The sequence below is a fragment of the Perognathus longimembris genome, chromosome 3, assembly GCF_023159225.1.
Source record: "Perognathus longimembris pacificus isolate PPM17 chromosome 3, ASM2315922v1, whole genome shotgun sequence".
Taxonomy (NCBI): Eukaryota; Metazoa; Chordata; class Mammalia; order Rodentia; family Heteromyidae; genus Perognathus; species Perognathus longimembris.
The window spans coordinates 66,822,805-66,847,058 of record NC_063163.1 but is presented as its reverse complement, the minus strand read 5'-3'; the positions used below and the strand labels follow the sequence as shown (position 1 = coordinate 66,847,058).

At 55.9% G+C, this 24,254-nt stretch overlaps 1 protein-coding gene across 2 annotated transcripts; it reads right to left on the bottom strand.

Moving 5' to 3' along the window:
- Nucleotides 1-210: 210 nt before the first annotated feature.
- Nucleotides 211-24,175, bottom strand: Safb2 (scaffold attachment factor B2). 2 transcript variants are annotated; one of them, XM_048341898.1, is made up of 22 exons: nucleotides 24,055-24,175; nucleotides 23,552-23,797; nucleotides 21,777-21,864; nucleotides 17,317-17,381; nucleotides 17,026-17,226; nucleotides 15,467-15,529; nucleotides 14,626-14,653; nucleotides 13,211-13,772; nucleotides 12,726-12,775; nucleotides 12,193-12,293; nucleotides 9,989-10,138; nucleotides 9,793-9,905; nucleotides 8,696-8,826; nucleotides 7,923-8,014; nucleotides 4,875-5,011; nucleotides 4,021-4,311; nucleotides 2,948-3,088; nucleotides 2,526-2,568; nucleotides 1,992-2,119; nucleotides 777-886; nucleotides 630-699; nucleotides 211-528 (listed from the first exon to the last, which is right to left on the bottom strand). In XM_048341898.1, the coding sequence occupies exons 2-22, from the start codon at nucleotides 23,735-23,737 to the stop codon at nucleotides 378-380; spliced, it is 2,901 nt and encodes a 966-aa protein (XP_048197855.1). In that variant the 5' UTR covers nucleotides 23,738-23,797; nucleotides 24,055-24,175; the 3' UTR covers nucleotides 211-377. The 2 variants fall into 2 exon arrangements, with proteins under 2 accessions (XP_048197855.1, XP_048197854.1); XM_048341897.1 differs by having other exon boundaries at nucleotides 23,552-23,818; nucleotides 24,055-24,141.
- Nucleotides 24,176-24,254: the final 79 nt, after the last annotated feature.

The window sequence follows — 24,254 nt, the reverse complement described above, 5'->3', positions numbered from 1 at the left end:
CTGGGCCTTTGCTCTGCTTCCCACCCTGTTGCAGTGTGAGGCTGGGGTGCACCCAGGGCCAGGTGGGGGTGCGTGCGCCCCACCTCCTCAGCAGCCGGGTGGGCAGACACCCACAGCAGGCGGAACAGGGTGCTCAGGGCCGGGGACTGGGCGGCGCATACTTGATTAAGATGAATGTCAGATGGAATGAGCCAGGAATGAAACCTCATCTTAAAAACAGCAGAACAAGAACACATTTATTAAAAATAAACAGAACAGTGAGTTCACATTGTGTCGAGCTACACATGGCAGGATCGGCTTATTTAAAACATGCCCTGGTCAAGGCTGTGCCGCGGGTGGGTGGGCAGCACCCGCCTCCTGAAGCATGTGCTGCAGGGTTAGTAGCGGCGGGTGAAATGGGGGTATGGGTGGGGGTGGGGGGGTGGGACTCGGCCACCCCGGTCCTGACTGGCCACGCCGCCACCTTCCAGGCTGGCCCCGGGAACCACGTGGCCCTGTGGGTGTCCGCCGTGCACGAAGCCGCCGCGCCTATGAGCAGAGCCCACGCTCAGTCCCTGCCCTGGCTCCCCCTCAGCCCGCACCCCTCCGGAACCCACCGCTGCAGGGAAGGGGCGCAGCCCGCTCCTTACCCGGCCAGGCCGCCCCGACTCGCCACCGCGTGCCCTGGCCCTGAGGGCCCCACCAGGCCCCGCTCGGCACCTGCAGGGAACACGGTTGTCACCCATGGCCCACTGGGGCGCCGTGCGCACCCACGCACCCACCCATCCTCACGGTACCTGGCCACCGGTGCTCCCGGCCCGCCGCGCCCACGTCCACCGGGCCCTGCCACGTGCGCACCTGTGGCTCCTCCAGCCGGGGGTTGTGTTCGGCCCACTCCCGCACACCCCTGTCCAAGAGAGGGACACGCGGTCAGCAGCCCACGCAGCCAGGCTGGTCCTGCTCTGTCTGCAGGGAGAGACACGTCCCCGCAGCAGGGCCCACGCTCGGGCAGGCTGCAGCCCGCGCAGCCTCACACCTCCATCACGCAGCCCGTCCACAGATGGGACGCAAGAGCAAATCCACAGACAGGAAGTGGGCTCGTGGGAGCAGGGACTCTGGGAGAGTGAGGGGCAGGTTGTCTTTCGGGGTTGGTGAAAATCTAAAATTGTTTCAATTGATTGCTGAAGAGAACAAGCCAAAGGCTGGGCCTGGCAGCACCATGTGCACCCGCCACCCTCCCAGCCTGCTCGGCCAGCCTGGCAGGAAGGAGAAAGACAGCGCCAATTAATCGGGAAACGCTGGCCTAGAGGTGTGGATCAAGTGGTAGAGCATTAACCCTAAGGTTTTTATTTTTTTTGCCAGCCTTGGGGCTTGAACTCAGGGCCTGAGCACTGTCCCTGGCTTCTTTTTGCTCAAGGCTAGCACTCTACCACTTGAGCCACAGCGCCACTTCCGGTCTTTTCTGTGTATGTGGTGCTGAGGAATCGAACCCAGGGCTTTGTGCATGCTAGGCAAGCGCTCTACCACTAGGCCACCTTCCCAGAGCGCCTCCCACCCCCTTAAGGTTCAGTTGCGTGACAGCATGAGGTGCTCAGCTCGGAGGGCTGGGCGTGCTGTGCGGTGTAAGCACTTGTCCAATACGCTCCATCCTCGGCACAGAACAAGCCACAAAGAAAAGCCCAAAGGGAGCATGTTCGTGGGTGGGAGCTGGGGTGCAGGGCTCCCCACGAAGCTCCAAGTCACTGCGGAGGCCAGGCTCTTCCTCCCATAGCAGGGGAGGAGTGACCGTGGGAAGACTCAAGGTGGTGAGGGTGGCTCTGAGACCCTCGCCAGCCCGAGGTGGCCATGCTGCACTGAGTGGGCAGGTGGGCGCTGCCCAAGGTAGCCCAGACGGCAGAGACTTTGACAGGCCTGGACAGATCTGGGATGGAGTGGAAAAGCCCACAGGGAAGAGCCTCCCGCCTGAGTTGTGGCAATGTGTGCAGGATCCCCAGAACCTGGGAGCCACCTACCTAGGGGGTAGGGGTGGCCCCCGGCCTTCACTCATCCTCTTGTCAGAACCATAGCCTCCCCAGGCATGGCGGGCATCCCGGCCATGGCGCTCGGCTCCTCCGTGAACATGGCGCTCATCTGAGTAGTGCTGGAAGGCAGGGGAGGGGCAGGGTGACATGGGAGTTGTGCCAGCGTCCTCCTATGAGACCTGGGCAGGGACCACACAGGCTGCCCACCTCCTGAGCCAAGGACTGCACGAGCACCAGCAGCCCCCACCCTCCCGGCCGGGCTTGTACCACCTTGCTGCACCCGGGGGCAGGGCAGGTGGAGCTCCTTCCCCACTGCTCTCCACAGGCCCCGCCCTGCCACCCAAGGACACGGGCCTGGGCTCTGCGCCCAGGCCAGGCTAGGCAGCTCTCCCTAGACTGGGTGTGACATGGGCAGCTCCATCTTGGGAAGGAGCCCTTCATGGCTGCTGTGTGGGCACAGGGCCTGAGGAGTTGGGTGAAGCCCATGCCCTGACCGCAAGCCCCACTTGCAGGGCCTGTCCTCACCTGCCCGTCGCGCTCGCCCATCACTGGCCTTGACCCGTCCCTCCTGCAAGAGGAAGATGGCACTGAGCCCAGCACAGGCTCTGGGGAGTAACAAGTGAGATCTGGGGAGGAGTGCCTGCAGGGACCTCCGCCACCAACCTCCCACCACGCATGTGAAAGGTGGCCTCCTGCCCAAGTCCTCCACACACACGCCAGACAGGAGCCCCCACAAGGCCACCTGTCCTGCAGGCCTGCCCCCACAGCCTTCCTGCAGAACCACCATGGAGGAGGACAGGGCCAGCCGGGCCCCGTGCTGTGCAGCCCTGCTGGCTGGCCCGCCAGGACTCTTTGGGGACCACAACACATCTGCCACTGCCGGGCAGTGCTCCAGCACCTGTGCGAGCGGGGACGCGAGCCAGGCGGCAGGAGGGCGGCCCGCTGACCTGTCTGCAGCGTGGTCCTGGTACTGGGCGCGGTCACAGTGGTCGAAGTCGTGGAAGCGGTGGTCAGGCCGCGGGAAGCCCGGGCGGTACCTGTCCTCCATGGCTGCACGCTTTCCTTCAGACCAGTAGGCGTCCTCTCTCCTGGTTTTGTTGTAGGAGGATGCAGGTGTGAGGGAGGGAAGAATGGGGGCGGGGGGTGATGGGGGAACTCTCCAGACCCAAGATCGTTTAAAATATCCTGCGGGGCAACTGTTACATCCCATCACTTTGATTAGATGAGTTAAAAGCCCCTGAACTGCCAAGAGGAACGGACTGCCGTGCGCCAGTGTTCTCCCGAGGCTGCTTCCTGCAAGCGGGCAGAGCATGGTGACGAGCCGGCTGCCCCTCCTGCAATGAATGTGTGTGGCCGCCTGCCTCCCTCCGTGCTCTGTGAAGCAGGGGAACTAGAGTAGCACTGCCGAGCCACATTGAACTCGGAAGGGAAGGTACTGATTCCACCCTCCCCACTTGCAGCAAAAACTAGGATGGGGAGGGTAGGACAGCCACCGTCAATTAGCAGCCAGGGGAGCTGGAGACCCATAAACCTACTTTCTGCACAGAGGGGGAGCTGCTGCCTCTGCCAGGCCCACGCGCTCTGCCTCATCTACCCAGGGATGCCGCAGGCAGCCAGAGTGCGCTGGCCAACCTGGGGCCTCTCAGAGACATAGGCAGGGCCCAAGGGGCAGACAGGAAAAGAACAGCAGCCAGCTGGGTGCTGTGACTAATGCCTGTGACCCTAGCTACTCAGCAGACTGAGATATGAGGACTGTAGTTCAAAACCAGCCTGGGAAAAAGAGTCCATGAAACTCTTACCCCTAATTAAGCACCAAAAAGCCAGAGGAGCTGCGGCCCAAGTGGTTGAATGTCAGCCTTGAGCAATAAAACTAAAGGACAGTGCCCAGGCCCTGAGTTCAAGCACCAGGTTGCTCAGGAAGGCACACGCAGACAAGTGCACGTACACAGGCACTGTGTACACACCACACACGTGCACACACACACGCAGGCGGGCCTGAGGCCGGCTCAGCAGCACTCACCGGGCCTCCAGGTCGTAGGGCCGCCGGAGCGCGCGCCGTTCTTGCTCGGCCCGCAGCTGTTCCTGCTGGCGCCGCAGCTCCTCACGCTCACGGTGGATGCGCTCCTGCTCTTTGCGGCGCTCGCGCTCCACGCGCATGCGTTCACGCTCTAGCCGCTCCCGCTCCATGCGCTCGCGCTCCAGGCGCTGCCGCTGGCACTCGAGCTGCAGCCGCTCACGCTGCAGCCGTGCCTTCTCCTTGCGCTCCTGGATGGCTTCGAGCCGCTGCTCCCGCTCACGCTGCTCGCGCTCCCTGCCGAGGGCCAGCGAGGGCAGTCAGCCCGTGTCCCCCTCCCCGCCCCCCCCAGCCCCTCCGCAGCCGGGCCTGGTGCAGGCCCCATAGGCCTAGCCTGGGACAGGGGTCTGAGCACAGGGCACCCCCCGTCCTGCCCTAGGCTGGCACTGAAAGCCCTCCCCACATAAAGTCTCGTCGTGCAGGACTGCGCAGAGATGGCGGTGGCAGCAGCAGTGGGCTCTGCTAGGGTCTGCTGGTGCTTTCCCCCAAGTGTCTGAGAGGTGACAGGGCAAAGGGGACCCTAACAGCTGCAGCAAGGCAAGGCTGGCATACCTGGCACAGTATGAGGAGCACCAGACTCTGGCTCAGCTCCCTGGTAAACTGATGCCGCCTGGGAGGGAAGCCCTAGGCCTCCACAGCCAAAGCTTGGAGACAGTGCGTTTTGGGGCACTGGCATAAGATCTGAGCAAACCCCAGAACAGGCTTCCCTGGGGCTGGCACTTGTGCCCCACAGATGTGGCTGTATCTGCAGCTGGGAAGGACGCCCCCCCAGACCCCGAGACTGGAGGCCAGGTGCTCACCGCCGCCGCTCTGTCTCCCGGATCTCTCGCTCCCGCTGCCTCTGGCGCTCTCGCTCCCTCTGCTCCTTGATTTTGTCAAAGGAAAGGATGTCTCTCTTCTCTTTGCTTTCCGACTTACGATCCTGACTCTTGGAGCTCTGTTTACAAGATGGCACGGTGACAATGAGGGCCTACACACTTCAAAAACCGCCTCAGCTATGTTACCTAGGCTGAGCTGTCACTCACCGTCCTCCTGCCTTAGCCTCCCCAAAGCGTTCGTGAAGACACGGAACCAACCTGGTGGCAAAGCCTTAATCCCAGCAGGCCAGAGGAGGAGGGAGAAGAGTTCAGGTAGGCCTCGGCTGTAGTGTGGCCGTGGCATTCAACAGTACACCTGTGGATCACACTCTGCCCTCCATCCCATGTCTGCACGGCGGAGGCGCAAGCTCCCCTCCACGGCTGAGCTCACTTCTGACCGCAGGAGCCCATTCACCCATACCCAAGGGAGAGGCCGCACCGGCAACAGTGGGACCAGCCACCAGAGACTGGGTTTCACTACGCAATCACTGGCACAGACCATGGCCAGCCCTAAAACAGAACTAGCTGTCGCTTTTGTGTGTGTATGTTGGTCATGGGGCTTGAAGTCACTATGCCTGAAATCTGTGCTTAAGGCTGGTCCCTTCTACCTCTTGAGCCATGGTTCCACTTCTGGCTATTTGGCCATTAATTGGAGATAAGAGTCTCATGGCCTTTTTTGCCTAGGCTTGTTCTGAACCATGTTCCTCAGAATCTCAGCTTCTTGAGTCACAAGGGTAATAGGTGTGATCCACTGGTGCCTACTGGTCGCTATGATCTTTAATGCCAAACAGGACTCCCAACAAGAAACAAATGTGAGAACTCAACTCTCAGGTATCTATTTCTGGGATAAAATCAAAGTTTAAGGACAACACTTGCTTTACTTTTATTTTGGTTGGTTATGGGGCTTGAACTCGGAGCCTGGGTACTGTTCCTGAGCTCTTTAGCTCAAGGTTAGTGCTCAATAACTTTACTTTTATTTTGGTTGGTCATGGGGCTTGAACTCGGGGCCTGGGTACTGTTCCTGAGCTCTTTAGCTCAAGGTTAGTGCTCCATCACTTTGAGCCACAGCGCCCCTTCGGGTTTTCTGCTGACTCAATGGAGATAAAGAGTCTTGTGGACTTTCCTGCCTGGGCTGGCTCTTTTTTTTTTTGGCCAGTACTGGGCCTTGAACTCAGGGCCTGAGCACTGTCCCTGGCTTCTTTTTGCTCAAGGCTAGCATACTCTGCCACTTGAGTCACAGTGCCACTTCTGGCCATTTTCTGTATATGTGGTGCTGGGGAATTGAACCCAGGGCTTCATGTATATGAGGTAAGCACTCTTTGCCACTAGGCCATATCCCCAGCCCCCCTGGGCTGGCTTTGAACAGCTATCCTCAGAATTCAGCCTCCTGAGTACAGCAAGGACTACAGGCGTGAACCATCGACACTACTTCTGAGTTATTCCTAAGCTGTCTGCAAAGCCACAGACCCAGGCTCTCCTCACCAGGGGCCTCTTCACTGATTTCCTTACTAAGTCTTTTTAACACTGTGAGCAGATGGCTCAGGCCTGTAATTCCCACGAGTGGGGAGGCTCTCTGAGAAATGGGAGGACCGGGGCTTAAGACAGTGCAGGCAGCACAGACCACGAGGCTCTTTCTCAACTCGTAGCTGAATGCAGTAGTACATGCCTATTATTCCAGGAGCCTGGGGCTAGAATTGGAAGGATTTTACTTCTAGGCCAGTCTCCATCTGTGTGGAGTGAAACTGGACATGGTGGCACGGACTTCTCTTCCTAGTAACTACCGAAGCCTAAAGGAAGTATCTGCTTAAGCCTGGAGGCTGGTTCGAGTGGCTCGGCAAAAGGGCCACACAAGAACAGGCCTCTAGTTCAACCACTAGTACCAGGATGAAAAACAAAACAAAACACAGTAACCCCAAAGAAGGTGAGGAAAACAAAAGGGTACATGTCTTACTACCTATTACAAGGGAAGGAGACAGACACACAGAGGCCCACTGGGGAAGGGCTCCAAGTGGCACAGCACTGTGGGCCCACCTGCAGGAGAGGCCAGGCTCACCAGGATGCAGCCACTAAGTGCCACCGAGGCCAGAGCAGCCATGGGCCTAGCTTCAGGGGAACCCTTCCAGTGCAGTTCTCCATTTCCAAGTAAACAAGGTGCAGGAAAACGCAGAACCATGTGTAGAGCCCCTTCCAGGCCCATTACCTACAAGGAAGATTTGGTCCGCCATTGCCTTCGTGGCCAGTGCCATGGGGGTGAGAGGCCCCAGGGCGCCCCGCTTCTCTCCCAGCACCTCACTTGCTGCCTGAGCACCACATGCCACAAGCTCTGCCTGCAAGCTCTGCCGGCTTTGTGTGCAGCAGGCAGATGAGAGCCCTGCCCGGTGCTCCCGTCCCACAGATGGAGTGCTTGCTCATGTGGGGCTCTTCCTACCTTGTCACTAACTCAACACCAGACTAGGAAAGAAGCTGGGTACCGGTGGCTCATGTCTGGAATCCTAGCTACTCAGGAGGCTGAGACCTCAGGATCGAGGTTCAAAGCCAGCCTCAGCCTGGGCAAGGAAGTCTGGGAAACTCTTATCTCCAGTGAACCACCAGAAAATGGGAAATGGCGCTGTGGCTCAACATGGCAAAGCACTAGCCTTGCATGAAAAAGCTCAGGGAGAGAGCTCAGGCCTTGAGTTCAATCCCCACAACTGACACACACACACACAAAGACTAGGGAAGAAAGAGCGCTAACAAAAGGCGACTGCTCTAAGGAAGCACTAGGTGGGCATCAGCAGAGACCAGCACTGCCCGGAGGGCAAATACAGGGAAAAGTTTTTTTTTCTTGGGCATTTGTAGCATGGCTTCACATGAATGAAATGACAAGCGAGCATGTCCTGTCCTGTGCCACATGATCGAGAGGCCTGGCTGCTGATGGTGGACCTTGCCAGGGTTCCCAAGGACACGGCAGGCAGGTGGTACAGTTCCGGGTGCTGGGCACTGGGTACTCACTCTCTCTTTGGACCTGCTTGCAGTCTTCACACTAATGATGGGCTCGCCTCTTGCCCGGTCCATCATCACTGTGCGCTCTGCAACTCGGCTTCCTGGGAGACAAAGCACAATGGTGGTGAGCCCAGGGCGGGTGCAGGGTCGGGGCTGGGTGCAGCTGAGCCGGGTCCCTGGCTGGGACTTAGCCCCATGCCATGGCACTTTCCCCCACCAACCCACAGGACTCGGCCCTCATCTTCCTGCCAACTCCTGCAGGCAGCTCGGATGCTGAGAGCGGCTCGGTGCAGGCCAATCACCGCCACCAGGCTGGGGTGAGGTGGGGCATTCCTGCCATGCTCCACACAGGTACCCCGGCACCACAGCCACCTCTACCATGTCAAGGGGAGCTGCTGCACGGTGCTAGTTCGCCAGGTTGGCTCGGCACTGCTGGCTCCAGTGACCCCCACCCCACTTCCCCACTTCTGGTTGCCTCCACCCCATGGTGACAGTATCCGGCTCTGGCAGACACAGGAGGGCAGAGTGGCATCATGAGGAACCAGCGACATGCTCTGGAAAATGCCAGAGCTAGAAGCAGGGACCCAGGCCACACGGAACCCCCAGCCCTTGGCCGCCTGCTAGGGACGGAAGCATGTGTGCGCCTCCACGCTGCCTGGCCTCTCCCCACGCGGAAAGACCGCCCGGGGCGTGAGAAGCTTGCTGCCCTCAGTGCCTCTGCACCCACCTGCCCCGGAGCCCCACCAGGCTGCCCTTGCCACCTGCACTCCGTGCCTCCTCACCGGACTTGGCGACTCGCGGAGGATTGGGAGGTGCCGGCTTCAGCTCATCTTGCTCATTCTCTTCCTTTTTAATGTCTTCAGGCTTTTTTTCCTCCTTTTTCTCAACCTTGTCTTCCTTCTTGATGACAATTCTATTTGAAAACACAGCTTATCAAAAGTCGGTCCCTGAGACTCTGGCAGGAGCAGCCCCCACATGAGTCCACCCCCCCAGCCCCCCAGAGAGGAATGAGCTCCTGCTCAGCTGCTGTGCGGAATCCACAAGCGAGGACTGGAAGCTCCTGCTCCGCACGCCAGTGCGGCGTGCTGCCTGTTTGTTCTTTTGAGACCGGGGTCAACTGTGCAGCACAGGCTGGCCTTCAACTTGCAACCTTGTTTCAGACTTTCAGGTGCTGCAGGCTACCCAGACCATGTCAGGCAGAAATGATTTTTCTTATTAAAAAACAAGAGTACTAACATGGCTAGGAATGGTGATGCATGCCTATAATCGTAGCACCTGGGAGTCAGAGGTAGAAGAACCAGTTTGATATCAGCCCAGGGTACATAGCAAGATGTCTCTGACAATGAGAAAAACAAACCTATGTATCATCTACCCTGGGGAAAAACCTGTGCTTTCCAAGGTTAATGGCACAAAAAAACACAGAACTCCTCGGGGGCTGGGAATGTGGCTTAGTGGTAGAGCGCTTGCCTAGCATGCATGAAGCCCTGGTTCCATTCCTCAGCACCACACACACAGAAGTGGCACTAGCCTTGGGCAAAAGCAGCTCAGGGACACTGCCCAGGCCCTGAGTTCAAGTCCAGAGCTGGTGAACCAAGCCTGCAGGCGTGAGAGCAGGCTTGATTTCTCAGTGGACAGCAAGTGCCTGAGGGAGGGAGCCAGCACCATACTTCTCCGCTTTTTCTTGGTCGGTAATGGGGCCTGGGCCATTGTCCCTGAGATCTTTGGGTCAAGGCTGGTGCTCCACCACTCTGAGTCATAGCACCACTTCTGGCTTTCTGGTGGCTAGCTGAAGATGAGTGTCTCTCACACTTTCCTGCCAACCTCCATCATCAGATCTCAGCCTCCTGAGTAGCTAGGCAAGCGGCAGGCATGGGCTTACTTCTCCACTTTGATCTCTACAGGGTGGTGCCGGTCGACACTGGGAAGCCGCTCCTTCTTCACCTCGCACTCCTTCCGCTCGGACAGCTTCTTCCCTGCAGCTTCGTTTTTGGCCTGGACCGTCAGGGACAGCAGGGTTTAGAGCAGGGCTGCTGGCGGGAGGGGGCCCCAGCCCCCAGGGACAGGCAGCCCCTCACCTTCTCCACAGAGATCATCTTCCCGTGCAGCTCGGTCCGATGCAGATGGCCGATACACCTGGTTGCCTCGTCAGAAGTTGCCATGGTGACAAACCCATAGCACCTCGCCCCAGGACTGCGGGCGTTGGTCACCACCTTGGCCCCAACAACCTGGAAGAAAAAGGGCAATCACTCTTTTTCTGTGTAAGCACCACCTTGCTTTGTTGGGGCCACAGGGAGCTGTGGCCTGACATAAGGACCTGAAGGAAGGGGGGACACTGCCAGGTTCATGTACCCTGGTTCGCATGCTCGATACCAGGCTGGCTCAGCACCATAACCCCAACTGAGCCCTCTGCTTCCTGCCTGAGGCCCTAGGACATTCAAAGGGAGGGGAAACTGAGGTAGGTTCCACCTGGGATGAGACTGTGACCGAACAGGGCACAGACCTAGAGAAGCAGAGAGGCGCAGGGCCCCTAGGACACTTAGGGCTGTGGGCACAGATGAAGAACTAGCCACTCATGGGGCTCAGAAGGATCTGTCCTAGGAATGGTAAAAAAGCACTTCGCATAGAGGCGGGCTGAAGCCTAAGAGCCCTCTGAGGCGCAAGCCTCACCCGTGCACCTGGCTGTGTCCCAGGAAACTGCTGGGTGCTCACAGGAACAGGAAGGAGCCACATCACCAAGCAAAGCTGCAAGGACAGGGTGCGGGCGGTCAAACTGGGCACAGAGACAAGGGAAGATGGCTGATGCCAGCCTGAGTGAGGAGGCTGGCATAAGGTGGGCTGGCAGTACACTGCAGAAAAGTACAGGTGGGGAGGGAGGGAAGAGTGGGAAAGATGCAAACAGTCCTCAGGGGGCAGAGGCAGGGAATGGTGACTTGGAGGCAGCCTGGGTTTCAGTGGAGCTCAGGAAAAGCAGGGGTGCAGAGGCCAAGGTGCCTGGGCCAGGCCTGAAAGCACCCAATGCCCAGCCCAGAATACAGCAACAATGCATAGAGTTGTCCACAGAACAAAAAGAAAAGGCCGGCATGGCTTCCTGAGGATGGGGGGTGGGGCATGGTGCTGCCTGCACACAGCACATAGCAGACAGGCTCTCAGTGCTACTGATCGGTGGCACACAGTGATACCACAGGTGCCACAGGCTCCACGACTCAGTGCCCAAGGAGCAACAAACAGGATAGGGGACCAAAGAAAGACACAAAGACACCCAACCCTGAGTGCCCATGTCCCCTGGCACACAGAGCAGAGCAGAGTGCAGGTGTGTCAAGGTTGGGCCCTGGGTACAGATGGGGCTCAGAGGCTCCCCTGGGGTCAGAAGCAGCCTACGTGGGGTCCATTTCCTTCTCACACCAACCATCCTCACAAGGGCAGGACTTGAGGTGAGAGCCGACACCCAGGAAGCATGTGTCCCTGGTCAATGTATCCATTGCACACACGACGCAGCTTCTCACAGCACCCCTATCTCCATCTAAAGTGCGAAGCTTTCTGCAAACATCACTTCTCCAGTAATGAACTAAGTTGTTGCTGAGGTATAACTTGGCCCAGTGGCCTCCCAGCAGCCAGGGCCACCCCAGCCCCCGTCTTGGCCCAGGCACGTCTAGAGCCACTGACCCTAGGCTATTTGAGGGTGGATGATGTGTGAGGCCCACTTGACACATCAGAGGTAATGGCTCAGCACAAGTGGGGCTGGCGTGGAACACCAGAGCAGCAGACAGGCTGGACCCCTATTTTACCAACTTCTAGAGACCAGAACCTCCTGCAGGGGCCAGCCCCCGCATGACACCAGGGTGGTGTCATCAGGCAGCAACTGTAATTCCAGGACAGTGCAGAGCTGGACTTCCCATTCTATCCAGTTTCTGCACAAGCTTCAAAACCACCAAGCTCTCCCCTTTTGTGGTGAGCAATACACTGGCTATGGACTTCCAATGCTACCACACTGTGCCTGTCAACTACGCTGCCACAACTGAAAAGCTATCTGTTCCCACATAGGCAGAACAGAGCTGGTTGCATTCAGAGGCCATGTGCTCACACAAGGCAGAGCCACAGGACCAGGCAGTGGTCCACTACCCACATGTACCCACTGAGCAGCATGGACACAGGCCACACCGCCTGCCGCCATCACCAATGGGCTCCAGTCCGGCTAGCCCAGGCTACGCTGCCTAACAAGACTCCAGGAATCTGACAGCAAGAACGTAGCTCAGGGCTCTTTGTGGCAGGGAACACATACCTTCCCGTATTTGCTGAAAAGGTTTTTCAGGTCTGTGGCGCGCGTGGAGGAGGACAGCCCACTGACCCACAGGTTGCGTCCAGAACTGCTGCCCACACGGCCTGGTGGAAGGGAGGGGAGGACACTTCAGTGTGAGATGGAGGTACCACCGTCGCATGAGCCCCCCTCTGCCTTCAGACTTTACTTCTGTCAGCATAGGGGGAGGGAGACAAGGGTGTACAGTGGAAACTGTGGATGGGCCCCAGGGCCTGAGCATGCCCAGTAAGTGCTCACCAGGCAACACCTGCACCCTTGTATGGCCACAGAGGAGGAATGGCGTGTGTGTGGAGTGTGTGGATGCTGCCCTCCAGCAAGATAGCAGTGCGGGCTGTGTGGGTATTAGCTGGCACTGGCCGGAGGAGGCCCATCCTAGACTTAAGAGTCATTTCTTAGGAGCCTACGTGGCTCATGTGGCACAGAGGGGCAGATGTGACTGCATCACAGGGACACACAGGACCCCCCACCAGACCCTTGCCACCCAAGGGGAACCCTACCTTTCTCCTCCTTAATGATTGGCTTTATATCTTTTTCTTCCTTAAAAAAGCTAGAAACAAAAGTTAACATTACTTGCACACGAAAAAGATGAAAGGGAACTAAATTAAAGGTTATGATATATGTGCTAAAACTGAATACCTACCAGAAAATTAGTCTGAAATAAAATTTCGACAGACACCTTTGCAAGTTTCTATTGGAAAATCTGACCCCAAAAATACAATGTCAGATTCATGAAAGTGGATTTGATTATGCTGAAGATAACATTTACCAATTTAGGAACACAACCTTAGTAGGTTGGGAACAGAAAAATAATCGAATCTCCCATCAAAAATGCACAAATAAAACATCGTTTGGACGTAATCTAGAATCTCAGCAGTGTGGCTGGCCAACTGCGGACAGAGAAACCAACAGCTTTATGCGTGTCATCATTAAATGACCAATGAAAAGGAGATAGCGTCTGGTCTATAACTGAGAAACAACAAACCTCATTTTCTGATCAGCGCCCTCACTGGTTGAGGACTCTTTAGGAGCCGGAGGGACTTCATTACAAGCTTCAAACTCAAACTTCTTCACGTCTTCTTTGCTATCTCTGGGCTCGGGGCTCGGGGCTTCCGTGGGCGCTTCTGCCAGCTCCTGGCTAGAGGCCTCCGCCAGCTCGGGGGCCGCGCTACTCTGCTCAACTGGCTTCTCCTGCCCTACAGGCTCACAGTCCGTCCTCGCGCCTTCGCCTCCTGTCTGCTCCGCGGGCTCCCTTTTCACTACCGCTAACAGGGTGTCTGCCACGCTCCACTGAGCGTGCGGTGACTCGTGGGCCACTGCTAAATCTCCCTCCTCCTCCTCCTCCTCCTCCTCCTCCTCCTCAAGCTCTTCCTCCTCCTCCTCTTCTGGATGGGCGCTGCCAAAAAGGTCCTCTTCCTCCGCCAGCTTTCTGTCTGGCCCCACGCTACTTGTATCCTGTGCAAATGGCTGCTCCAGCTCGGAACCTTCTTCTTTTACTGGCTCAGATTTACAAGTTTCCCCCAAAATGTCGAGTATTTTCTCATTTTCTACGGATTTAACAGGAATAGAATGGCACAAGGTTTAATTACCAGGGAAATAAAGCAATCACAAATGCGGAATGGGCACGGCTGCCACACTAACACCAAGAGAACCGCTAGCTACACAGAGATTGGAAAACCCGCGGTGCACACAGTGACACTGTACACGACCTGCGCTCGCTGCCACCGGACGCTAGGCTGCGCTAGGCTACGTTATGGGGAGAGGAAAGACCCCCAAACTAAAGGCTAAAGCACGGGGCTGCTTCTCAAGCGTCTTCAAGGATTGTCAAGTGTGGGTCTTCCCACGTCTTCCCAGTGTGCAGGTGTGGGGTGAACGCAGTGGCAAGTTCTTCTTTTGTGGCGTGCTCGTGGTCAGTGCGGTGAGACAGAGCAGCTCTTCTGTCATCAGGAGACAGATGCAGTCCAGAGGGGCACAGTATGTTGGGAGTTTGCGTGGGGAGATTCGGCTTCTTCTTCTGGGATCCAGTCCCTTGCTGATTAAGGACCCTGACGCCAGCCTTAGCCTGCCTCAACTGCCTCAGTGACAAGGACTGCAGCGCCATATCACAAGATCTGTTTGATGTGTGGCAGCACTGAGGGCTGCGGGGACTAATGTGGCCCACCAAGTGGTCAGGAGTGCACACCGGCATGCATGACCAGGGTGCTCGGCTCAGGGCCAGAGCAGTACTAGTACAGATCTGGTGATACGAGTGGGTTTCCAATCTCTGACCCTGGCATGGTCTGCTCTGTCCACCACTAGGGTCAAGGACGAGACCACAGCACAGATAAAATAAATACATCGATTTCAAATAAGAGCGCGGGAACCTTCCCAGCCCCAATGTCACACGGCTAAGATCAGTACCTGGCTCCAGGGGCGGCTGCTCAGCACCCTGTGGAGGAGACAAGAAAGCCAAGCTGGGGACCGCCTTCCACCCATTTCACTCTGACAGCCACAGGGGCGGCAGACCACCAGCTCCCAGTGTCCTCACTGGAGGATGTCTGCCTCCATGGAGCAGACCCCTCCAGGCCCTGCACAGGTCCCGGACCATCTCCACAATAGCCAACTGGAGAAGAAAGCCATTTTCCCAAGCCCACCTGCTACATGGACCTAAGACCCTTCCCTCCACCTCCAGGAGGCCTCGCGAGGCTTTCTGCTGTGTAACCGTGGGGCAGCCTGTTCTCTGGCTGCTGCCCTGTCTTGGGCTCCCCTCCACCACACTCAGTGCCACATCAGGTCACAGGTTGTTCTGAGTACCTTCCAGGTGCTTCTGTGGGTCCTGTGATACTTCCCTGCAGGCTCTGGACTACATTCTCCAGCCCAGTGTGCCCTGTGCCCATTGCCCAAAGCACCAAGGCCCCATACATCATTTCTGTGGACAGGTGAGCATATGCCACGCCCCAAAGGCTCTCATGTGGAGGCCCAACATGGGAGAAGAGATGGGGGAATGTACTACTTTTAGCTAGCTGGGAAGAGGGAGAGGGGGGCATGCCTCTGTAGGGCAGAAGGTGAGGGGCCCCTGCCAGAGCGTAAAGGAAACCCTTAACCACGTACTGAAGCCTGGGCTTGGCCTCGGGGATGAAAGGGGATTCGTGCATGCACATGCATGTGTGCACACATACACACACATACAGTTTTCATGTTTGGAAAACTAAGCACCTAGCATACTCCCAGCATTATGAAGGCAAGTGGAAAAAGAACTTACTGGAGTTATGGTGAGGTGCAGCAGAGAAGCTTCCGAGGGGTTCTCGAAGCCCTGCCCATCCACCTGAAAAAAGACAGGGAATATGACTTGGTAGAGAGTAGAGGTATGGACGCCAAGGCCGACAGGATACCTTGCTGCTCTCCAGGAAACTTTCAGAGGGTTCTTTACCCCTCACAACCACTGCTGGCTGTTCCTGCAATGCCACCAAGCCACCGCAGGGCTCAGACTCCAGCTACGAGGGGAGGAAACAGACTCCCCAGACCCACTCAGCAGCCTGCCCTCCAAAAGCTGCTCCAGCCAGCAAGTCCCCACCCCCATGGTCCTGGAGTGGGTGCTTTCTTTCAGGAGAGAGTACGTGCATGCGTGCATGCGCGCATGCGCGCGCACACACATGGTGCCAGAATTGGGGCTTGAACTCAGGGCCTGGGTGATCTGTGGCACTTTTGGCCATAGCTCCATTTCTGGCTTTGTTTTGGTGGTTCATTGGAGAGAGTCTCATGGACTTTCCTGCTGCCTTTGAACCATGACCCTCAGATCTGAGCCTCCTGGGAATGAGGATTACAGGTGTGAACCACCAGGTCCTGACCAGGCTACATTATTTAAGACACATTTGACATGACCTCATCTTCTTTTTGCTATTTACTAAACAAAAGGGTATTATTGGTCATCTTAAAAGTTTTTACTGGTCTGGGAATGTGGCTTAGTGATAGAGTGCTTGCCTAGCATGCATAAAGCCCTGGGTTCCATTTCTCAGTATCACACACAGAAAAGGCCAGAAGTGGCGCTGTGGCTCAAATGGTGTAGTGCAAGCCTTGAGCAAAAGAAGCTCAGGGACAGTTTCCATGCCCTGAGTTCAAGCCCCAGGACTGGCAAAAAAAAAGGTTTTACTGAATTTTGAAAGCCTTCTTCTTTTCCTCTTCAGTGAAAGTGACTGGTTGACAGGGTCTCTTCCTTTAGCCCTGTCTGGCCTGAAACCCTCCTGCCTCAGCCTGGGATCATAGGCAGGTGCCACGATGCCCAGTGTGGATGCCCTTACCCTTTAAAAATTGACCTCATTTTTCTTCCAGATTTGAACCCAGGACCTGGACGCATCCACCATGCTGCTCTAAGAGAAGCAGCTCCACGCTACCCCAGGCCCGATGCAGTGCAGGTGGAGCTGGGATGCGAAGCCTGGGGCTTAGGCTGAGTCCAAGACCATATTTCCCACATTGACTGAGTATGGCTCCTCATGACTCAGGTGACATGGGCAGGAGTGGAGGACAGCACTGCTGTGCGTCTGTGCCAACATCAGCCACTTCACCGCACGACGTTACAAAGCACCTCTCCTCCTCTCTCCATCCACAACCGATGAGAGAAAGCCTTCACAAACCGCAGCACCCTCTCTTTTATGCCCAGAGGGCTAACGCTCACAGGAGGCATTAAGAGCTCCCCTGGTTGTTTGAGCCACTATCCCAGTGCCCATTCTAGACATGACTGTAGATTCCCGGGCCTGGCTGGGCACCCCAGTCAGCAGCCCTGGCCGGCTGCTCCCACAGCCCACGCGGCTCCAAGTTACCTACAGCATGTCCCGGGAGCTGCGCTGGAAGCCGTCCCAGCTGGGCAGCCACGTACTCTTTACTGTCACAGAAGGAGTCGAGGACGCTGCTGCCGCCATCCCCAAAGTCAGGAACCCCGGTGCACTCCGCCTCGGGCCTGGCCAACACGCTCACATCCACCAAGTCCATGGCCTGCAAGGCCCGCAGGCTGGCTTCGCCGCCCTCCTAGAGGGGAGTCAGGGCAGCTGTGACCCCTGGGGCTCAGCAGGGACCACTGCCATGCCAGTGCCACCTCCTTCCCCGTGCCCCGCCTACCTGCCCATCTCTAGAGTCTTCTTCCAGGCCGTTGTCTTCAGTGCCTTCCTCCTCCACCTTCTGTCCTAATTATAGAGTAAATGCTCAGTCAGGTAACACTCAACCTCCAAGTGGTTCACACAGGACCAAAGTTCCACGGTAGGAGGCACGTGTGAGAAGGACAACTACAAGTGGCCTCAGGCAATGCCAGGGGTGAGCTTTGCCCAGGGAGCCCCACCCTCACTCTGCACTGGGACACACAGACCGCCATACACACACACTCCACCAGTGGAGTGCATGCCCGGCTGGTGTGGTGCAGGGCACTGCCTGCAGGCACAGGGCCCCACCCCACAAACACACCCAAATGAGCATGGATTAACTGCTGCTGCACTGCACCCCCTTGCCCCCGCATCCTACCACTCTCCAGCTGCTTTTCTGAGGCCAAAACTCCAAGGCCACCCCAGTGGGAAGCCCACTGGCTTCTGTAAAAGGCAGAGAAACAGCACAGAGCCACACCAAGGCCCCCAGGGAAGTGGGGGCCCAGTGCTTGAGCTTCAAGTGAGACCTCAAGGAGACAAGAGAACAAGGTGCCTGCGCTTGCAATGACATGGGGCCAGCCCAGGAACCGGGCAACATTCCACCTCACGAACAAGCAACTGAGTGCAGGGTGTGCATCTGCTACCCTGGCTTCAGAGACGGCAGGAAGAGGGCTGGGCACCAAAGCCGGCCCCAGGTCAAACAACTCTAGCCAAAAAAGTGCTGGAGGCATGGTTCAAAGGGCAGAAACATTTGTTTGTTTGTTTTTTTCCCCCAGAACTGTGTATGTGGATATAGCCTAGCTATCCAAAAGGAAACCAAATGCAGACACCTTGGCATATATAGGTGGCACAATGGCTGTTGGGCAGGGTTGGCACCATCACCTAGTGGAGAGTGTCTGTGGAATGCTCACCACCTGCCACAAAGCACCGTTCAGCCAGGAAACAGTGTTGATACCACTAGATGCCACAGGACAAACAACCTTTCGAAAACTTGTTTTCAAGGAAAAACCACCAATCAAAACAAACTCTCAAACTGCATTCATTAAAGGCAGGTGTAACTACAGCAATTCCAGCCCTTGGGAGGCAGAGGCAGGAGAACTGAGCTAGAGGCCAACCTGGGCAGGGTGATGTTGCCCCACTGAGGAGAACACCTGTCAGTCCCTCAGCTGGACGGGGCACAGTCAAGAGCACAGCCCAGGGGATAAGAACCCTTCCCTTAAAGCCAGCCACTGGGGGGCACAGCAGCAGTGGCCCTCCACCAAGATATTTCTATCCTGCCCTCAAAAAAAGAAAAACAAGAAAGACCTGGAGGCAATAGCTCAATGGCTGCACACTTGCCTAGTATATGCAAAGTCAGGTGCAGCACCCCCTACACCACAACTGAAAATAAGAATACTACTGAGCCAGGCAAAGGTGGCTCACCCCTGTAATCCCAGCCACTCAGGAGGCCGAGATCTGAGCATCATGGTTCAAAGCCAGCCTAAACAGGAAACTCTGAGACCCTCATCTCCAATTAACCACTAAAGAGATGGAAGTGGAGTTGTAGCACAAGTGGTAGAGTACTAGCCTTGAACAAAAAATTCAGGAACAGTACCCAGGCCTCGAGTTCAAGCCCCACCACTCTAGTCAACAGCACCCCAGCTAAGAGCGGTTTTGCAAGCAGTGGCAACAGTGCAGACATCCTGACTTGTAATGTGGTGAAACGAACACTCAGGTTTGAACTCAAGGCCTGGTGGGCTCATTCCACTTGCTTACTCAGCTGATGTTTCACCACCTGAACCACGCCTCCCACCTGTCAGTTACTTTAGAAACGGAGTTTCATGGGTCTTTCTGCTCTGGCTGGCTATGATTCACAATTCTCTAGACCTCAGCCTGCAGAATGCCCACGATCAGAGGTGTAAACCACCAGCACACAATCTGAACCTCACACTTTGAAATATCTAAATGAAATTATAAGTTTTTTTTTAACCTTTATTAAGCAGCTACATAAATTTCACAGTACATATTTTAATCTTTTCAATGATAGGCATCATCATTTTAATCTACAAAGCTTATGAACTCTACGAATATTAACAATAAAACTATTCCTTCCAGGTTGGGTGACACGTCCATTCCTTTCCTTTTGCTTAGTATCCTGTGTTCCCCCTTTCTCTCTCATTTCCTCCCTCCCGTCACCACCCATGAGTTGCTTCATTCACTTTCATTAATGTCCATTGCAGTTGTTAGGCCCCTCTGCTGTACTTTTCCCCTCGCTTTCCACTCATTCTGTGCCCTCCTCCCAGCTTCCCTCGATGTGCACGTGTACACGCCATATGTGAGGTAAAGAAGAGTCCTTTAAGACAAACTAAGAGGTCAAAAGCTTTTTTGTTTTGGTCAGTCATGGGGCTTGAACTCAAGGCCTGGGCACTGTCCCTGAGCTTTTGTGCTCAAGGCTAGCATTCTACTAGTTGGAGCCATAGCTCCACTTCTATATTTTGTGTACGTATACGTGACTGATTAAAGATAAGAGGCTCAGACTTTCCTGACCAAGCTGGCTTTGAACCATGATCCTTAGATCTCAGCCTTCTGAGTAGCTAGGATGACAGGCGTGAGCCACCAGTGCACCAGGTCCGCACCTAAGGCTTTTGAACTATATGGTTGAATTGTTTCCACAAGAATTCACAAATATGCTTTCAGGGTTGGGTTCCCTGCAAACCCCCACCAGAGCAAGGATGACCTAACATCTCACTAGAGATTTTTTTTTCCTGTCAGTTGTGGGGCTTGAACTCAAGGCCTGGGCGCTGTCCCTGAACTCTTGCTCAAGGCTAGTGCTCTACCACTTTGAGACACAGCTCCACTTCTGGTTTTTGAGTGGTTTATTGGAGATCAGAGTCTCATGGGGACTTTTCTTCCCAGGCTGGCTTTGAACACAATGATGCACAGACCTCAGCCTCCTGAGTAGCTGGGAGAACAAGTGTGAGATACCAGCGGCTAGCTAGAAGTGGCCTTTCTAAACAGTGTCTGACATGGCTTGGACTTGGCAGTGTTTTGCATGAATATAACTTTTACCTGGCACCTTCCAAGAAAATAAGCAGGGTTGCAACTCAGCAGTGGACCATGTCAGCAGCACCAAAAACCACAAAACCATCCTTCAAGAAGCTCCAGTGACACTCTGCACATCACTGAAGACCCGGGACAGTTAACATCTCAGCTTCGGAGTGGCCACTGCTTTGTCATACAGAGGAACATGACCCTGACCCACCATGGCGTGGCTGGAATTAGAATACATTGGACTACATAAAGGAAGTAGACAAGTGTGGTACTTGGTACACACCTGTAACCCTTCCTTTTCAGGGGGCTGAGATCTGGAGAACTGTGGTTCAAAGCTAGCAGAGATAGAACTTGAGACTTTGTCTCCAATTAACCAACAAAATCCTGGGCTGGGGTTGTGATTGACTACCAGCTAAACAGGCAAAACAAGCAAGTTCTCAAAGCCCTCAGTTCAAGTCCTAGTACCAGCTGGGGGGGTGAGGGGGGGAGGCAAGGGGCACGGACAGGGGAACCACAAAAAACAAACTGTATGAAAGCATCCTTATGGAATGTACAGAGCAAAGCGTGTCCCACCCGCCAGGGCTGGGCAGAGGATGAATGCTACCTGGGATGCTTGCCCTTCAGGTGGCCAGAATGTTCCAGAGTTAAGACAGTGGGGGGTGGGGGGACAGTACACACCAAACAGCGCAGAATGACTCATCTTAAAGAATAAATGTACCCAGAGGATGCTATTTTGATGTTTAAGAAGCCCACCTACTGGTAGAGCCCAGGCTGGGTGTGAACATGCCCCCGTGGTAGGACTGGGTTAGAGAGCAGGCAAGCTGAGTGCAGGGGGGGAGAATGCAAGGGGCAGGTGTGGCATTCGGTGCTCTGAGCTCTGGAAGAAGCCCAGAACTCAGGCTTGGTTCTGTTCTAATCCCAGTGACATTTTTGGCTGTAGCAGAGTTTCAACTTGGCCTCCTTCTTGCTCTTCAGACACAGTCGCAAAGAGTCACTCCTCCGGCCCTTCTTGGCTTTATTTTTTAAAGAAGGTCTCAGTTTATGCTTGGAGCTGGCCTCTGGTCTGTGTTCCACCACCTACGCCTTCCACAGAGCCAGGTAACAGACAGGCACCACCATGCCAGGTTTGCTGGCTGAGATGAGATATCCCTAGCTTCCTGCCCACACTGGTCTTGAACCTCCTATGCCTCCCACATAGCTGGTGGGCTCGCCAACTGAGACAGGACCCTGGTCACTTTTGTCTAGGTAGGCCTCCAGCTACTATGATCCTCGGACGCTCAAGTAGCTGGGTCTACTGCATTATTTTACATTTACTGAGCAACTGCCCTGTCAGGTGGTGAAATACAAAGCTCATCGTAAGGGGCAACCAAGGGTGGGCACCCCGCCGTGGTGGCAAGAAGCTGGAGTGTATACCTTTGGTGCATCTTTTTGTGGTCCTCTTGCCTGTGGTTTCCAAGTCCATGGCAATGTCACCTGGGTCCTGCCCCTCCTCCTGAACGGCCTGTTAGGACAAGAGGATGGGTTCTTACAAAGCAAGGTACTCAGAGTCGCCTGCCATACACTGCTTCCCTTAACAAACAGGTTCCCAGGGCACAAGGCACACTCATCTTTGCAGAGAACATCTCTGCAGACAAGCAACTCTGAAGTACAAGCAAGAGCCAGCGGCTGGTGCTCACACCTGTCTTCCTTGCTACCCAGAACCCTGAGATCTGAGGATCTGGTTTCAAGCCAGCCTGGGCAAGAAAATCCACCAGACACATCCCTAATTAACCACCAAAAAGCTGGAAGTAGAGCTGTGGTTCAAGTGGTAGAGGGCTAGCTTTGAGTGGAAAAAGCTAAGGGACAGCACCCAGGCCAATTTCAAGCCCCAGTACTAGTGTACACGCATACACACACAGTACAGGATGAATACAGCCCAGCTTACAGGCCCAAAAAGATAAAGGAGAGGAAGACTGTGAGCTCAGACTCTAGAAGTGATGACTTATTCTTTACAGCTACACCCGGGGACAAACAACCACTGAGCCTGCACTTGGTCAAGCTGAGGAAGATTTAGAACAGGGTAGACAGCACAGGGAAAGCCAACATGTGGGTGGAGCCTGTCTCTCCTCTTCTTCTGAAAGACCTTGGGAAAGCAGACTTGGCCGGTGGAGCCCATACCCCTCCTCTGGGAAAGTAGAGATAAGAGCTGGAGAAAGCAAGACCTTGACCATTTGGGAGGGAACCTGTGTAGCGGACAGGCAGCCCCTCCCTTTGAGGCCAGATGCCAAAGCCCCTAAGACTCCCCAAAAGAACTATAAAAAGGGGGACCCCAGGTGGATGCCAGGGGTTCATGCCTGTTATCCTAGCTACTCAGGAGGCTGAGATCTGAGGATCGCGGTTCAAGGCCAACCTAGACAGGAACACCCATGTGACCATTTCCAATTAAGCAGCAAAAAGCCAAGAGTGGAGTTGTGGCTCAAGGGGTGGTACACGGTCTTGAGTGAAGAGGCTAAGGACAGCTTAAGGATCTGAGTTCTAGCATCCAAAGACAAATATCTGAGCCTTTCCCTCAGTTCTCCCTGGCTGTCTAGCTTTCATATGAACTTTGTTTCTACTCGCACTTTTCCTGCCTCATAGTATTTTACTTGGTGGGGAACATAGCCAGGGGAAAGGGCTGGGTGGATGGAGCAGAGCAGTTTGACACTTAGTGGGGAACACCAGCTTGGGGAAGGGAGCAAACTGGTCATTCACTCTATGGACCTGCCTGGTGCAGGACAGAGAAACAGTGGCAGTCCCTACCTCCCATCCAGCCCGTCCTGGCCCTGGACAGAATCAAGTCCTACATACCCAAGGGGGAGGTGACAACTCAAGACAGACACAAGATGGGGGGCACACCTCCAGCCGGAAGGCGGGACCAGAAGAAGGGAGAACCAAGTGCTGCGCAAAGGCCCTGGGGCAGCCTCTGTCGCACTTTCCCCCATGAATGACTGACACCCCCTGTTCTCCCAAGCCGAGGAAACTGAGGCACACGGATCAAGGTCACAGTGTAGAGTCTCCATCCGTCCTGAGCTCGGGACCAAGGTTCAAGGCCACCCTGATACCCAACGATGTCGGCCTCCCAGGCTGGGCACGGCGGGGGGGAGGTGACGGGCCAAGGTCACACCGCGGGGTCCCGGTGACGGGCGCACCCCCGCGCGGGGACGCCTCACCCTCTTGAGCCGCTCCATCAGCACGCTCTTGTTGCCCCCCGCGTCCAGGTTCCGCTTCTTCAGCTCCGCCCGCAGGTCAATCACCCGCAGGTCGCTGAGCCGCCGCGTCCCGGTCTCCAAGCCGCCCGACACTAGGAGGGTCGGACCCGAACTCGAATCGCCCGACCCTGCCAGGGTCTCCGCCATCCTCGCTCTTCCGGCTCCGCTCGCCCACTCGGCCCCACACCGCCCGCGGCTGGAGCTGTTCTGAGCACAAAATGGCGTCGCCTAAGAGGGAAACGCACTTGCTTCCTCCCGTCCCGCTTTGCGGCCACGCATGCGCACGGTCCCCACGCCGCAGACGCGCTCGCTCGTGGACCTCCGCTACGTACGTACTCCCCCACTCCTCCACCCACCGTGCGACGCGCAGGCGCCGAACTGCAGCACGCATGCGTTGCGCCCGGTAGGGGGCGGAAAGCCGGCACGGCTCAGCACGCATGCGCAAGACTCTGACGTTTCCCTACCGCGCATGTGCAGAAGCGACCGGGAGCGTCGTCCTTGCGCCGGTTGCGCCTGCGCAAAAGCGTGGCGCGCCGGAGAGGCTGGAAGCGGCTCCCTCTCAGGCGGCGCCATTTTGTACTAGGAACCTAGATTAAAAAAAAAAAAAAGGGAAAAAGAAAAAAAAGAAAGAAAGAAGGAAAAGAAAACCACCGGCCGGGTTGTT